Raw genomic sequence first — 14830 nt, 5'->3', positions numbered from 1 at the left:
GTCCCCCCGCTGTTCTTGGTCATCTCTGGATGTGTTATTAGGCCGGTTCAGACGCTGTTCTTGGTCATCTCTGGATGTGTTATTAGGGCAGTACAGAGCCAGTTCAGAGCCGGCAGAGGCGCTAATGAGGTTCTGCATCCTATCAAAGGGAAAGGAATAAACCCCTCCTCCCCAGAGAGAGTCTGATGAGACTGGAGCAGAGTCTCAGCACACACACACACACACACACACACACACACGCTCACACACACACACACACACACAGACGCTCACACACACACACGCTCACACGCACACACACACGCACACGCACGCTCACACACACACAGACGCTCACACACACACAGACGCTCACACGCACACACACACGCACACGCACACGCACGCTCACACACACACACACACACGCACACACACACACACGCTCACACACACACACACACACACACGCACACACACGCTCACACACACACACGCTCACACACACACACACACACACGCTCACACACGCTCACACACACACACACAAACTGCTTTATGCGCATGGTTGGATCTGCCAGGCTATGGTTATTTATGGCACTTTTTCTCACATAAACACACCCACACGCACATAACCGCGCTCACACTCTTTCTCTTACCCTCTCTGGCTTTCTCCCTCTGTCTTTTCGGTCTCTCGTCTCTTTTCTTTCTCTCCCTCTCTCCCTCTCTCTCTATCTTTATCTCTGCCTCACTCTTTCAGTCTTTGTACAGTATTTGTAGCATTCTCTCTCTTTCTCTCCGTCTCTATTGCTGTCTCTCTCTCTTTCTCTCTCTCTCTCTTTCTCTCTTTCTGTCAGTGTTGAGCTGTAATGCACACACACATGACGGCGTGCCTCCGGTGTGTGAGGAGTGGTTGTAGTGAAACCATGCCACTGGCTCAGAGGAAAGGCCCAGAGCCCCAACATAATCATGTGCTGAAATAGAGAGGCGCACCAGTGTGTGTATGTGTGTGTGTGAGAGAGAGTGTGTATGTGTGTGTGTTTGTGTGTGTGTGTGCGTGTGTGTGCGTGTGTGTGTGTGTCTATGGGCGCATAGTGTGTGTGTAAGAGCAGGGCTGAGGTGGGGGACACTGATATGTGCAGCATTGCATCCTGCTGCCAGTCTGAATATTGATTTACAGCAGGCTATTTATGTTACACATTACTAGAGCTTTGCAAAAGCTCAAATGTACACAGAAGGACACACACACACACACACAGGCACAGATGCGCACACACACACACACACACACACACACACACACACACACACACACACACACACACACACAGAGGCACAGATGTGCACATACTGTAGACACACACTCTCACACACACACTGGTGCACCTCTCTATTTCAGCACATGATTATGTTGGGGCACTGGGCCAATGGCTCAGGACTCTTGTGATGAAGGAAGAGTTTATTAAAACAGAGAGCTTGCACTTTAAGGCTTTGCAATGATTTAGAGCTGTTGTCCAGAAAGAAAGAGAGAGAGAGAGAGAGAAAGAGAGAGTGAGAGAGAAAGAGAGAGAGAGAGAAAGAGAGAGAGCAAGCTTCCTAGGGTGGTAGTGTAGTAGTACCCAGTCTATGATAACTCAGCCAATGTTCTGTAAGATGGCTTTTGTCCCTCCAGCGTTTACTGGGAACAAGAGAGTGCTCTCTCCCCCAGCCTGAGCTCCTGAGAGCAGCAACAAGAGTGCTCTCTCCCCCAGCCTGAGCTCCTGAGAGCAGCAACAAGAGTGCTCTCTCCCCCAGCCCGAGCTCCTGAGAGCAGCCTCTGTTCAGCGTGCGTGCCCTGAGCAGAGCTGGGACTCACTCACAGACGGTCTCTTCTCCTCGCGCATGACGTAATGTGTTGCCATAGGGCTTCACAGAGAAGAAGTGCGTGCTCGCTTGGGCCTTTTCAGGCTGCAGTCTAATGACAAAGGCAACGTTAGCCTACGCTGTCTTGGATTGGATCCCAGCAATAGTGCACAGTTATGTAATTCTAGCACTTATCACCTGACTAGAACTGACACTTGACTGTATAAAAAACAGCACTCACTGATGCATTTTTTCTTATTGTACTCTACATTTTAAATTGTTTTTTAAGTTGTTCTCGAATTGTTGTTGTTTTAAAAAGCTTTAAAGCTGCAGTTGGCAAGATTTTTTTGATCATATTCACTGAAACCGACACTATGCTCCGACAGAACAACATCAATCAGCCGGTTTTAGAAAAAAACCCTGCACTTCTACCTCTACTTGGAGCCTGCTATTTGTTTTGCAAAAATCCACAGCTCCACGGTTCTTCTGGTCCAATCAGAGCAGGGCTGTGTGAGATCTGACTGTCAATCACAGTCTGGTGCAGTCTGGTGCGCACTGATGGGCACAAACTCGATGAGAGGGTGCTCGGTGGTGAGAGTTGTAAACATTAAACAGTTATTGTGTTTCCTTGCCTTCCTACTATGTAAAGCGACCTTGAGTTTGAGAAGGGCGCTTGTAGAATGTATGCTCCTCAAGATGGAGCTTTAGCATTGCGTACTGAATGTGTGTTGTGTTTGGTGGCTACGGCAACACGCGTGGCTGTTTTATGTTCGCGTGATAGGCCTTTGGGGACCAGCTTGGCCTGTGGGGGCCAGCGTAGTGGAATATTATATAAAACGCAAATGTGTGTATTGTCCTGCTCTGGAATTGCCAAATGATCTCTGTGGTGTTTCGCTGAAGGTATTTGGTCCAGAGGTGGACAGAGTACACAATTTCATTACTTGAGTAAAAGTACAGATACCCTTTGCTAAATTTTACTCAAGTACAAGTAAAAGTACAACAGTCAGATGACTACTTAAGTAAAAGTACTTAAGTACTTGTTTTTAAAAGTACTTGAGTATCAAGAGTACAAGAGTAGCCTACATTTTCTAAATATTGCATTACTACTGCCACAGTGCTTACATTTATGTACAGAAATGTCCTACATGGAGTTATGAAAAATGTTAATGTTAATACCTTGGAGAATGTAAAATGAATTGAAAGTAAAAAGAAGTAATTTTCATATTTTTACCATGTTGCCAGGGATGGGCAGTTATTATATTATTATATATTTCTAATATATGTATTTAAAATTTAAAAACTATCATTAACTTGTTCAGAAAATTGAAATAGTCTGGCGAGGTGGGGCAGGTTGGCACATTCCCGGGATGGACCTGCTGCGTCTTCATCCATTGTTTCGTCCATGGTTTCGTCTCTTATCTAAATCTGACCATGGAGTTGACTTTGGCAGAATGCTGAAGGTGATTGCTGATAGGCTGTCCCAATCAGTGGCGCCTGCACAATCCAATCACGTTTGAGAGGGAAACAACAAATTGAGGGTTTCTGAGATTTTTCTTTTTACCTTTTTTTCAGAAGAAGTAACGGGTACTCACGGTTATGGATAGAAATGTAGTGGAGTAAAGAGTACAATATTTGCCCTTTCAAATGTACTTGAGTAAAGTCATGAGTACTCCCCAAAAATGATACTCAAGTAAAGTACAGATCCCTCAAAATTGTACTCAAGTAAATGTACTCCGTTACTGTCCGGCTCTGATTTGGTCCATGTGGTGATTTATGGGGGATTGGTCTTACTGTACATGTAATGCTGACAAGTCTATGCTGCTGGAGCTGCTGGAGCTGCTGGAGTTGCAGCTGTGCATCAGTCAGCATCAAATGTAAGCCTGTTTTCCAAAAATATGGATGAATTCACAACCAGGGCAATCAAGGAGACAGCCCCCATGTGCTGTGCTGTGCTGTGCTGTGCTGTGCTTGACAGTCAAGCCTTCCAAGCATTTGGTTGTGTTTTTTTTTAATAATTGTATGTGTGTTGGGGTTCAATAGAATTGTCAGCCCCTGGACAATTGACAAAAAAGGCAAAAAGTCCATACATTGGTACAAAATGTCCAGATACAAGAAGTCTGAATACAAAATACATTGTTAACCATTAAAGTTTTCTGTCAAGCAATGTCCACTCTACAGTACATGGAGAATATGCTTTAATATATCCAGATATCATATAATGAATCAACTTACCTACTGTAAATAGCACTGTAAATAGCATGGTGTTAACAAGAGGGAATGATATGCTAGACACTACATCTATTTTGTATAAATATTTAATCTTGATTAGAAGAAACTGAGTTTATTTCAGTTATTGATGACTTATTGATGACCAAATGGTATAACAGCAATGTAATTTTAAGACCCTAGTTTTGACCCTTTTGAAACAAGCTGTTTTCTCTGATTGTGAAACTATAATTTAATATAATATGATATGATATGATATGATTTTAATTATATATTAATTGTATAGTAATAAATCAATCAACTCTTTTAAGTGTGATTATGTTGAATAGGTTATGATTCTACAATAATTGTACTCTTATTGAGGCTGCTAATACTTGTTATGACGCACCATTAACAGCTTGAGCATGTACTCCTGTCTCAAGAGCATGAGAATATGAAGTAATGTTGGTAGAGAAGTGTGTAGTGTACACTATATGCTGTGCATACTGCACTGCAGCTGTGATAAGTTTAAGTGATATGTGTGATATTTCTGAATGTGCTAATGTCCCATGTGGCACTACACTGTGATAATGTTGGCAGGTTGGCACTTCTGCCGTTGCTGCTGCAGCTGGGACTGTGATGGGGATTCAGCGTGTCTAACAGGACTGACTGACCGGCTCACGCTTGTTTTTGCAGATCGGCAGCAGGAGCAGTGTGTACTCTCCCGAGAGCAACGTGAGGAAAACTGGCTCCTACATCTATGAGGAATTCATGCCCACAGATGGCACAGATGTTAAGGTTGTGTGTGTGTGTGTGTGTGTGTGTGTGAATCAGGTGAATTACATCCATATACATTTTGGGTCACAGATATTTCTTTGAATACTGTGCCATACACAATTAACTTGATTGAATAGACAGTAGCGTTTTATCAGTGGGCTTTAAACACATTGTTGTTATGTTTTTGGATCATAGTGAAATCAATATTTTGTTCACAAACGGTTCATGTTACACTCCCATGGGAGTCTATTGTGTCTAATGTGTTCCTTTGTGATGTGTGAATTAATGTCTATAACCTGAACTATGTAACATATGATCAAAGGAAAATTCCGTTATTTAGCACTTTGAGTCCCTTTTCTGGTTTGTTTTGGATGAACTAGAGTGGTGGACACCGACTCTTTTCTGACTCGTTTTGAATCGCCTTTGACTTCTCAGAGTGGCTGCAAACAGGCATACTGTACTGTAGGCTACTCAAACATGACGTTTTCAAAACTGTGCAACTCACCGAGTGGTTAGTGGTGTTCGTTGATTATTAAAAGCAAATATGTCGGCGCAATGTATGATTTCCAGCCGTCTTATTTGCTATTGTGGAACTATTCACAACCGCTCAATATTTGAACCTGAAGCATAGACGGTGCAGTAATATCAACGTGCAATGAGTCTTCCAACAGAAATCAATGGGATTTTACAAAATGCCAAATAAAACACGACAGAAACTGTATTTCGCTACGCTACTTGTTTTGGAACATCAACGGACACCACTAACCACTCGGTGAGTTGCACAGTTTTGAAAACGAACGTTAAGGGTTGTTTTAGGACATGTTTGAGTAGCCTATAGTATGCCTGCTGGCAGCCACTCTGACTAGTCAAAGGCGATTCAAAACGAGTCAGAAAGGTCGAGACGGGACCAATCGTCAAAATTTCGGTGTCCACCACTCTAGTTCATCCAAAACAAACCAGAAAAGGGACTCAAAGTGCTAAATACCGGAATTTTCCTTTAATGCCTATAACCTGAACTATGTAACATGTGTTTGAACTGTGTGTGTGTGTGTGTGTGTTTGTGTTTGTCTTGCGTGTGCAGGTGTATACTGTAGGTCCCGACTATGCGCACGCCGAGGCGCGCAAGTCCCCTGCACTGGACGGGAAGGTGGAGCGGGACAGCGAGGGGAAGGAGATCAGATACCCCGTCATGCTGACCGCCATGGAGAAACTGGTCGCTCGCAAAGTCTGCCTGGCCTTCAAGGTTATACATCTGTCCTTGTGCTCTCTCTCTCTCTCGCTCTCCCTCTCCCCCTCTTTTTCTCTTGCCCTCTCTCTCCCCCTCTCTCTCTCTTGCTCTCCCTCTCTCTCTCTCTCTCTCTCTCTCCCCCTCTCCCTCTCTCTCTCCCCCTCTTTCTCTCTTGCCCTCTCTCTCCCCCTCTCTCTCTCTTGCTCTCTCTCTCCTCCTCTCTCTCTCTCCCCCTCTTTCTCTCTTGCCCTCTCTCTCCCCCTCTTTCTCTCTTGCTCTCTCTCTCCCCCTCTCTCCCTCTCCCCCTCTCTCTCCCCCTCTCTCTCTCTCTTGCTCTCCCTCTCCCCCCCTCTCTCCCTCTCTCTCTCTCGGTCTCTGGCAGAGGTCCCAAGACTAGCCAAACTCGCAAGGGGCCAGATATCACTGTTTGTACATGGCAGTGTGGAAAGTCACAGTCACTTTAAATCACCACCCTGCTCGCTCATTTCTATTAAACAAAATGGCTGAATCAGTCCAAGGGGAAATGTAGGACCGCTGTCTAGACTAGAGGCAGCGAGTGAGGGAGTGCGGAGAGTTCACGCAGGGAGGCGAAGTTCAGAACTGGGACAGAGCTACTGTGCCACTGCCCTGGGTCTGCTGATCCATCTCTGCACAGTCATGGGTGAGCTACTCACACCCTGCATAGCTGTTTTCTGATGCAGTTCCAGTTCTCTGTGACGTTAGAGAGGTGTGAGGGGTTCCCCTCGGCTCATAACGCGTGAGAGAGCTGTCAGCAGCAGGCCAAAACGGTAGTGACGAGATCTGATTATCAGGCAGCACAGTACAGTAGGAGTCCTGAGAATGCAGTAGTGAATGTGCAGCCCAGTTTACAGACCAAAGTTAATACAGTATAGGAACGTTTATCACAGAGGCACTGTAGATCAGTTAAGCCTCACCTCAAAGAATGGAAAATGTTGTAATGATTCAATTAATTTCAATTCAATGTTGTAATGATTAAATTAAATGTTGTAATGATTGTAAATGTTTTCCCTCTGGAAGATTAAGAAGTGCAGTGTTTGCCCCCATCACTGTTTTTATGCCTCTTCATGTCTCCTTCTGCCATCCACAGCAAACCGTGTGCGGCTTTGACCTGCTCCGAGCCAATGGCCACTCTTATGTGTGTGACGTCAACGGATTCAGTTTTGTCAAGAACTCTATGAAGTACTACGATGACTGTGCCAAAATCCTGGGGTAAGGATTATAGAGACAGTCCAACTATTTCTAAATTTCCCCTTACACAATTTCAATCATGATTTAATGTCTTGTAGGGTTGGTTATGGTGGAGAGCATTCGGTTGGTATACTGCAGGGAGAAAACCTATTAAGCTCATTAAAAGGAATCCAGGAAGTTATGTACCTTGCAAAAAAGAGCCAAATGCCATCTACTAATCCCTGGCTTTTGCCCTTAAGACTATTACACAATACAGTTACTGTGGTGCAGAGATAATCCTCACAGCACACTAGCATTTCCAGATGCTTTTATGTGTGTGTGTGTGTGTGTGTGTGTGCGTGTGCGCGTGTGTGTGTGTGCGTGTGCGTGCATGCGCGCACATGTATGCATTTAAATGTGTGTATTTTGTGTCTGTGCCTGGCTACTACTGTGCTGTTTATATATACAGTATATATATATTATATATACAGTATATATATATATTGTGTGTGTTAATGAGTTAATTCCCACATTGTGCCTGTTATTGTGTGTGTTGTATTGTCTAATTATGTGTGCTTGTGTTGTGTATGTTTGTGTGTGTGTGTGTGTGTGTGTGTGTTTGTGTTTTTAGGAACATTGTGATGCGGGAACTGGCCCCACAGTTTCAGATTCCCTGGTCCATCCCCACTGAGGCTGAAGATATCCCCATCGTCCCCACCACATCAGGCACCATGTGAGCATACAAACACACACACACACACACACACACACACTCAAACGTGTGCTTCTTCAGCTGTACAAACACACATTCTCATACTTTGACCTCTGCAAACAAACTCACACAGAGGCAAACATGCTTTCTCCAACTGTGACTTACACACACACACACACACACACACACACACACACACACACACACACACACCTCTTCTCATGAAAGCACCATACAGATGTACTTGTTCTCCATGTATTGCACAGATACAGATGTGTATATAACCACACACACACTCAAACACAGTTTGTAATCTCTTTGGATCTGTTTAGGATGGAGCTACGATGTGTCATCGCTGTGATCCGACATGGCGATCGGACGCCTAAACAAAAAATGAAGATGGAAGTCCGCAACCCCATGTGAGTTGTGAACCGCAACCACTGACACCCTGTTTGCTGTGCGCCTGTGTTTGTCCACAAAGCAGCCATCAGTGACCCTCTCTCTTGTGATTCCTCATATGCCCAGGTTCTTTGAGTTGTTTGAGAAGTATGGAGGCTATAAGACAGGCAAACTGAAACTGAAGAAGCCTAAACAACTCCAGGTAAGATCAGACGAAACATTGACTAAGATGCACTGACAGTTTCACAGACTGTACGTGGAAACTTTTCTTCAGTGAAGGCTTTCATTGAACTTGTCTTTGAATCTAAAGCCAGGCTTAATCCATGTACGGAAAACGGCCCCTTGGCGTGAGGCTCTGTTGTCATCATGCTAATATTAGCGGTGTCGCTAATGTCAAGCAATAGTCTAATCTTAGACCTGCTGTACCATCAGCACATGCCACTGGCAACACGATGCGAAAGCGTCCACATTCAGACACATGAGTAATCCACATATTGTATTGAATCAGATTGTATACTGGACGTCATGGCAGTATGCACCATACAGGGTATTATACAGTCTTTCTGCACACTGTTTGGAACTACAATGAGTGCACTTGGTTAAACGTCTGCACATGCTCTGTAAAGGGTGTTTCTGGCTCTGGGACAAGCCATATAATGCAGTAGTAATGCAAGCTACTGTATCAGAACGTGGCTAAATCTAAAAATAAATAAATCAATCAGAGAGAAAAAAAGATCTCCTGTCATAAAGCTGTAGTCATCTCTGTTCCTGTTTTTCGTCACATTGGAATATTCCAGAGTTATGACATTTCTTTTAGTCCTTTCTCCTAACATTTGGAAGCAGGAGTGTTCCGGAACAGTGGCTCTGGGTTTAGTTGCTGGCAGGCCGGACTGTTTGCAAATCTGTCTCTTTTGACCGAACGCAGCAATTCAATTCATCTGTAGTTTTCATCCAGTCAAGAACACAATCCAGTTCTCTGTATTGTTTAAATGTACTTGTTCCCAGCTAATCAAGATTAGAATTAACTGCAGAGTTTCCAGGCAGACCAGGAAGATGTGTAAACATGCAGGGGAAGTATCCATTAAGTGCTGAGCATAGGTTACATTTCTGCTCAGTGTTTGGCATCAGAGTCACTGACTGTGTGTGTGTGTGTCTGTGTGTCTGTGTGTGTCTATGTCTGTCTGTCTGTGTGCGTGTGTGTGTGCATGTGTCTATGTCTGTCTGTCTGTGTGTGCTTGTGTGCGTGTGTCTATGTCTGTCTGTGTCTGTGTGTGTGTGTGTGTGTGTGCGTGTGTCTGTGTCTGTGTCTGTTTGTGTCTGACAGGAAGTGCTGGACATTGCTCGGTTGCTGCTGATGGATCTGGTGCAGCGCACGGAGGTGGAGGTGGAGGAGAAGAAGTCTAAACTGGAGCAGCTCAAGACGGTGCTGGAGATGTGAGCAACGAGGGGTGCTGGGACGTGTATTTGGCACAGATTCACTCGCATATGCAAACACACACACACACACACACACACTCACTTACAGACAGCGACACTCTTTTCCTGTCCGAGACTCTCTGGAGCCTTGTCATGTGAGGCGTATTGTTCACAGAAGAGCCCTCTTACACACACTGTAGCTCACTCTTGCACAGAGACAAGCAGTTAGGAGCTACCCAGGAGAATGGCTGTTTAAACAAGCAATATTAAAACACGGAAATATTGCCTGGAAACTGCAACTTCAAATGATATTTGCTTCGACTCTCCTGCGTTATTTGCTTTCTATTGCTTTTATTGCTTTCCCTCGACAGTCAGCATAAAGAGTTTGAAAAGTGCTTTTAAAACTAGAGTTGGGAAAGAGAAGTCCAGGTGCACTCTGGGGATTTTCCCTTCGTGTGAAAAGTAATAACTGCGTCAGAACAGTAGATGAAGCAAAATTCTGAATAAGAAAATGAAAAAATAAGAAAGAATGCTGCAGTTCATCAGATGGTTTGGCATGGTGTTTTGTCGGTACAGTAATGCCCTCACACAGAGGCTGCTGGACTGTAATGCCCTCACACAGAGGCTGCTGGACTGTAAAGCCCTCACACAGAGGCTGCTGGACTGTAAAGCCCTCACACAGAGGCTGCTGGACTGTAAAGCCCGTCTGCGTGACTCCGCCGTGCGCTCTGGCCTTGTGGCCGCTCGAGGTGTCCTCTTACCTTCGCACTGTCTTCAGACCTTTTATGTTGGAAGACAGTGGTGATGCGGAATGGCATTGAGCCTCCTCTCACAAACACACGCACGCACGCACACACACACGCACACACACAGCCAGCCAGCTGCCTTGGCTGGTCACTGTGGCCCGGTGCCTAAAGCTGTCAGGTTTATGGTCGGCATGAGGTCAGGGATGAGGAACAAATGTGAGCCGTGCTGTGGGGGAGACTCCCAAGCGTGCTCTTCGGACATGTCTGCGTGTGCACACCCACCGCACCGGGTTAGCGGCTGGGAAGCGTTCGCCGCTAGTACTTCCGCCAAGAAGGTTGTGTTTTTGGTTCAGTTTGTACGCTTGTCTTTAAGCAGGATTGGGCAAAATAGAGCCAATCCAAATCTTCGGGTGGATTCTCCAACGTTGCACAACATAACATATGGCATTTGTCCTTGGCAGAGGTTGGCATTGTCAGTTTAAGTGTAGTGAGTGATTCCAATCCACACACATCTATTCCAAAGGCATTTGGAATAGATGGTACATCAAGCTCAGGGCAGTTTGAGTCTTGCAGGTTTGTCCTCTGGCCTCACTAACGCCTCTCTTTCTGTGTGTGTTCTGCAGGTATGGCCATTTCTCTGGGATAAATAGGAAAGTTCAGCTGACCTACCTGCCACATGGACAACCCAAGACCTCCAGTGAGGAAGAGGGTGTGTAACCCACTCACCTGTATTCAGGACTGACGTGATACTTTAAATGATTTATTTAAAGCTGCTCACACACTGTGTCATGTCATCTAATGAAATGCCAGATGTATTAATGCTATTATTGCCTCAAGACTGCAAGGCACAATTTATCACAAGGACAATGTCATATTAAATATTAATTTAAACGTACATATTTTATACATCTTAGATCTTCTCATAGACTGAATCGTGAGATGGATGCATGCAGCCAGGGACTAAGGTTGCATCTTTAATATCTATTTGTTGCTAGATATTTATGCGTGCGTGTGTGTGTGTGTGTGTGTGTGTGTGTGTGTGTGTGTGTGTGTGTGTGTGTGTGTGTGTGTGTGTGTGTGTGTGTGTGTGTGTGTGTGTGTGTGTGTGTGTGTGTGTGTGTGTGTGTGTGTGTGTGTGTGTGTGTGTGTGTGTGTGTGTGTGTGTGTGTGTGTGTGTGTGTGTGTGTGTGTGTGTGTGTGTGTGTGTGTGTGTGTGTGTGTGTGTGTGTGTGTGTGTGTGTGTGTGTGTGTGTGTGTGTGTGTGTGTGTGTGTGTGTTTGTGTGTGTCTTCAGATGCCCGTAAGGAGGAGCCATCCCTGCTGCTGGTGCTAAAGTGGGGTGGGGAGCTGACCCCAGCTGGCCGGGTTCAGGCTGAGGAGCTGGGCCGAGCCTTCCGCTGCATGTACCCTGGAGGACAGGGTAAGAGACCACAACATCACACACACTTAACTTAGAAAGGGTGATTCAACTACACCACACAACAGCACACACACTCAACTTAGAAAGGGTGATTCAACTAGGCCTCACAGTGAAATGAGTCCCCATAATGCAGCATAGCTGCCGTGTCCTCATAAACACTTACACAAGTACACATCACAGAGGTATTCCGTGGAGGACAGGCTAACAGGGAAGCTACACCAGGCGCGTAACTAAAGCGTTCCGTTCGCGGCGCGTAAAATCCATTTCAGAAGAATCATCCATTTTTTTCATACGTACGTGTCGCTATCACGTCTGGTGTAGCTACTTCCTGTGTAGCTACTAATTGTTGCAGCAGACGCAACGTGAACGGAACGCTTCAGTTACATGCCTGGTGTAGCTTCCCTGTAAGACCACAACACCACACACGTAGCTCAGCTCCTTCTCGTATTTAAAGTCTGTCCCTAAACTGCCACTCCAAGCATACTCTGGCACTGTGAAACTGTTTGTAAATGAAGGATGTGATTTGAACTGTCGTTCAGTATTTGGCACTCAGAGAGTTTAGAGCGCTCCCACCGAAGGCTTAGAGTGGCGGAGCCTGACGTCAGCTGAGGGTGTTCTGGAAAACTTTGACAGCTGCAGACTTGATAAGATGATAATTAGTCATTCACCATAAAAGGCTTAGTGTTCAACATGTTCACTGTCATTAAGATATTGAGTTAAACATACACCCAAGATCAACTCAGCTGTTTGTGTTCTGTCAGCTGTTTGGCTGTTTCTATTTCTGACCCTACTGTTTCATACATAAAAAAGCACTGTATGTTTTGTTTACCCTAAAATGATTTACAGTACACTTCAAGAACTGGACATTATCACTATAATTAAAATACCAGTCCACAGCACATACTGCAGGTATCTTTTTGTTTACCAAAAACGTCCTTAGTCCAGAAGACTGTTAATATTATTTTGTAAATAGTTTTTAAATTAAATTATACCTCCAGATGGGACTATTGTTTTCAGAAGCTGCAGTCGTGCCTACAGCTCAGTACACTGCTCTCATACAGTATATGAGAATGCCCCATATAATATATATATATGGTGACATATGCATATGAGAATGCCCCATATATATGGTGACATATGCATATATGAGAATGCCCCATATATATGTTCATATATGAGAATGCCCCATATATATGGTGACATATGCATCATACGAATGTACACTTAAATGTTGTCCTTACATACTGTATATTATGCAACTCTCAAGTCAAGTCAAGTCAGTTTTATTTTTAAAGTGCATTTAACATGCACAGAGTGCAACCCAAAGCGCTCCACAAACAAGACACATAACAACAAGACAAAAGATGCCGGATGGAGCGGCGTAGTCGCCAGCGTGCCCATGACATCAAGACATGACAAATATATTTAAAAAATAACAAATACAAAAAAAGCCGGACGGAGCAGCGTAGTCGCCAGCGTACCCGTGACACCAAGACATGACAGACAACAAAACAAATAAACAAATAAAAAGTAAAAAAAAAAGAAAATACCTTTAAAAAGGGGGAAAAGTGATGTTAAAATTAGTCCAATTTCCAAACCAGCTGAAAATGTCCAAGCAGGGCAATGATGACCCGTGAAAACTGCGCACAGAGCTGTGTCTTCACAACCGATGCAACACCAACAAAGTTCTTTACAACTGACCAACCTGGGGAATTCACTGGCAGTCTGGAGATAACGTTAACGTTGTGCCTTGTAGACTGCAGTCTGTAGATCACTGGAAGCACAGTCTGAAGTAGTGGGCGATCTTGTAGATCCGCAACTCGGTGGACTTGTTTGTTGCTCCGTGAGATTGCAGCTCTTCACCGTTAACGTTAGTCTGCAGTTGGCATGGCAGCGCGCAGGTCAGCAACAGCTCAGCGGCCACGGCAGATCTTTCCCAGAGTAGCCTAGGTCCAGCTGTCCCGAGAGATCCCCTCGACCAGACAGTGAAGTGCAGCACCGCTCACGGATGGATGGAAGGATGTCAGAGGCCCAGTTAGTCTGCAGTTGGCATGGCAGCGCGCAGGTCAGCAACAGCTCGGCAGCCACGGCAGATCTTTCCCAGAGTAGCCTAGGTCCAGCTGTCCCGAGAGATCCCCTCGACCAGACAGTGAAGTGCAGCACCGCTCACGGATGGATGGAAGGATGTCAGAGGCCCAGCTAGGGCAAAAGCTAGCCATAGCAAGCTCCCAATGGACAAACGTCAACGACATCAGCTGACTTAGAAGCAGTAAAAAAGGACTAAGAATAACACAAAAACTATCAAAAATAATGTAAATAAACAGGGAAAACATTTAACTAGACAAACCAATACAAAAAATAAACATGACATTACATAACATTTCGAACATTACATAAAAACAAACAAAAACATGGTGCCAGACGGAGCGGCGTGTCTCGCCAGCGTCCCCGTAACCTAGCAACTCTAAGGGAGGTGTCCTTGCAGATACTGCTGCACAGTGAAACGTGTCGTATCACCACGTACATCCTAAGGCTGATGTCAGAATAAAAGCGTACAGTCCTCCCAAGCAGTTTTCTGTCTGTTGGATCGGGATATATTAAGCATACCAAGCCAGTATGTGCACTATTCTGTTGCACACAACACAGTCTGTAAACATTGCATGCACACTGCACAAATACACAAGAACATGGCAATAACCTGTTTTTCTAGAGGGAAAGTGATGTAAACTGATTTCTGTTATAAAAGAATGATTTTTTTTTATTTTGTAACGGACTGAATTATTGAACCGTGGAATTATTTTGATGTGCATCTTGTTTGAAATCTTTTTATTTGTTGCTGTTGACAGGGGATTATTTCTTAGTTGGAAGAGTCTGAAATAGACTGGCAGAATGAGGTTGTGTGTTCCCTGCTGCTTGGCC

The 14830-nt window shown here is 44.7% G+C and overlaps 1 protein-coding gene across 5 annotated transcripts in view; it reads left to right on the top strand.

The window, feature by feature from the left end:
• Positions 1-14830, top strand: part of ppip5k1a (diphosphoinositol pentakisphosphate kinase 1a) — a 60331-nt gene that overhangs the window by 11163 nt on the left and 34338 nt on the right. For all 5 annotated transcript variants that reach the window (XM_076287114.1, XM_076287113.1, XM_076287116.1 and 2 more), the window contains exons 8-16: positions 4723-4824; positions 5885-6046; positions 7140-7261; positions 7851-7952; positions 8264-8350; positions 8457-8532; positions 9655-9764; positions 11116-11201; positions 11786-11911. In XM_076287114.1, the coding sequence (XP_076143229.1) occupies positions 4723-4824; positions 5885-6046; positions 7140-7261; positions 7851-7952; positions 8264-8350; positions 8457-8532; positions 9655-9764; positions 11116-11201; positions 11786-11911 (973 nt within the window). The remainder of the gene's footprint in view (positions 1-4722; positions 4825-5884; positions 6047-7139; positions 7262-7850; positions 7953-8263; positions 8351-8456; positions 8533-9654; positions 9765-11115; positions 11202-11785; positions 11912-14830) is intronic.

Source organism: Alosa pseudoharengus, unplaced genomic scaffold (genome assembly GCF_046254945.1).
Source record: "Alosa pseudoharengus isolate Yale_2024_CS ecotype anadromous, Long Island Sound unplaced genomic scaffold, YU_APseudo_1.1 YU_APseudo_1.1_scf_16, whole genome shotgun sequence".
Lineage (NCBI taxonomy): Eukaryota > Metazoa > Chordata > Actinopteri > Clupeiformes > Clupeidae > Alosa > Alosa pseudoharengus.
Note: the sequence above shows the minus strand (reverse complement) of the source record. Positions and strands in the feature narration are given on the sequence as shown.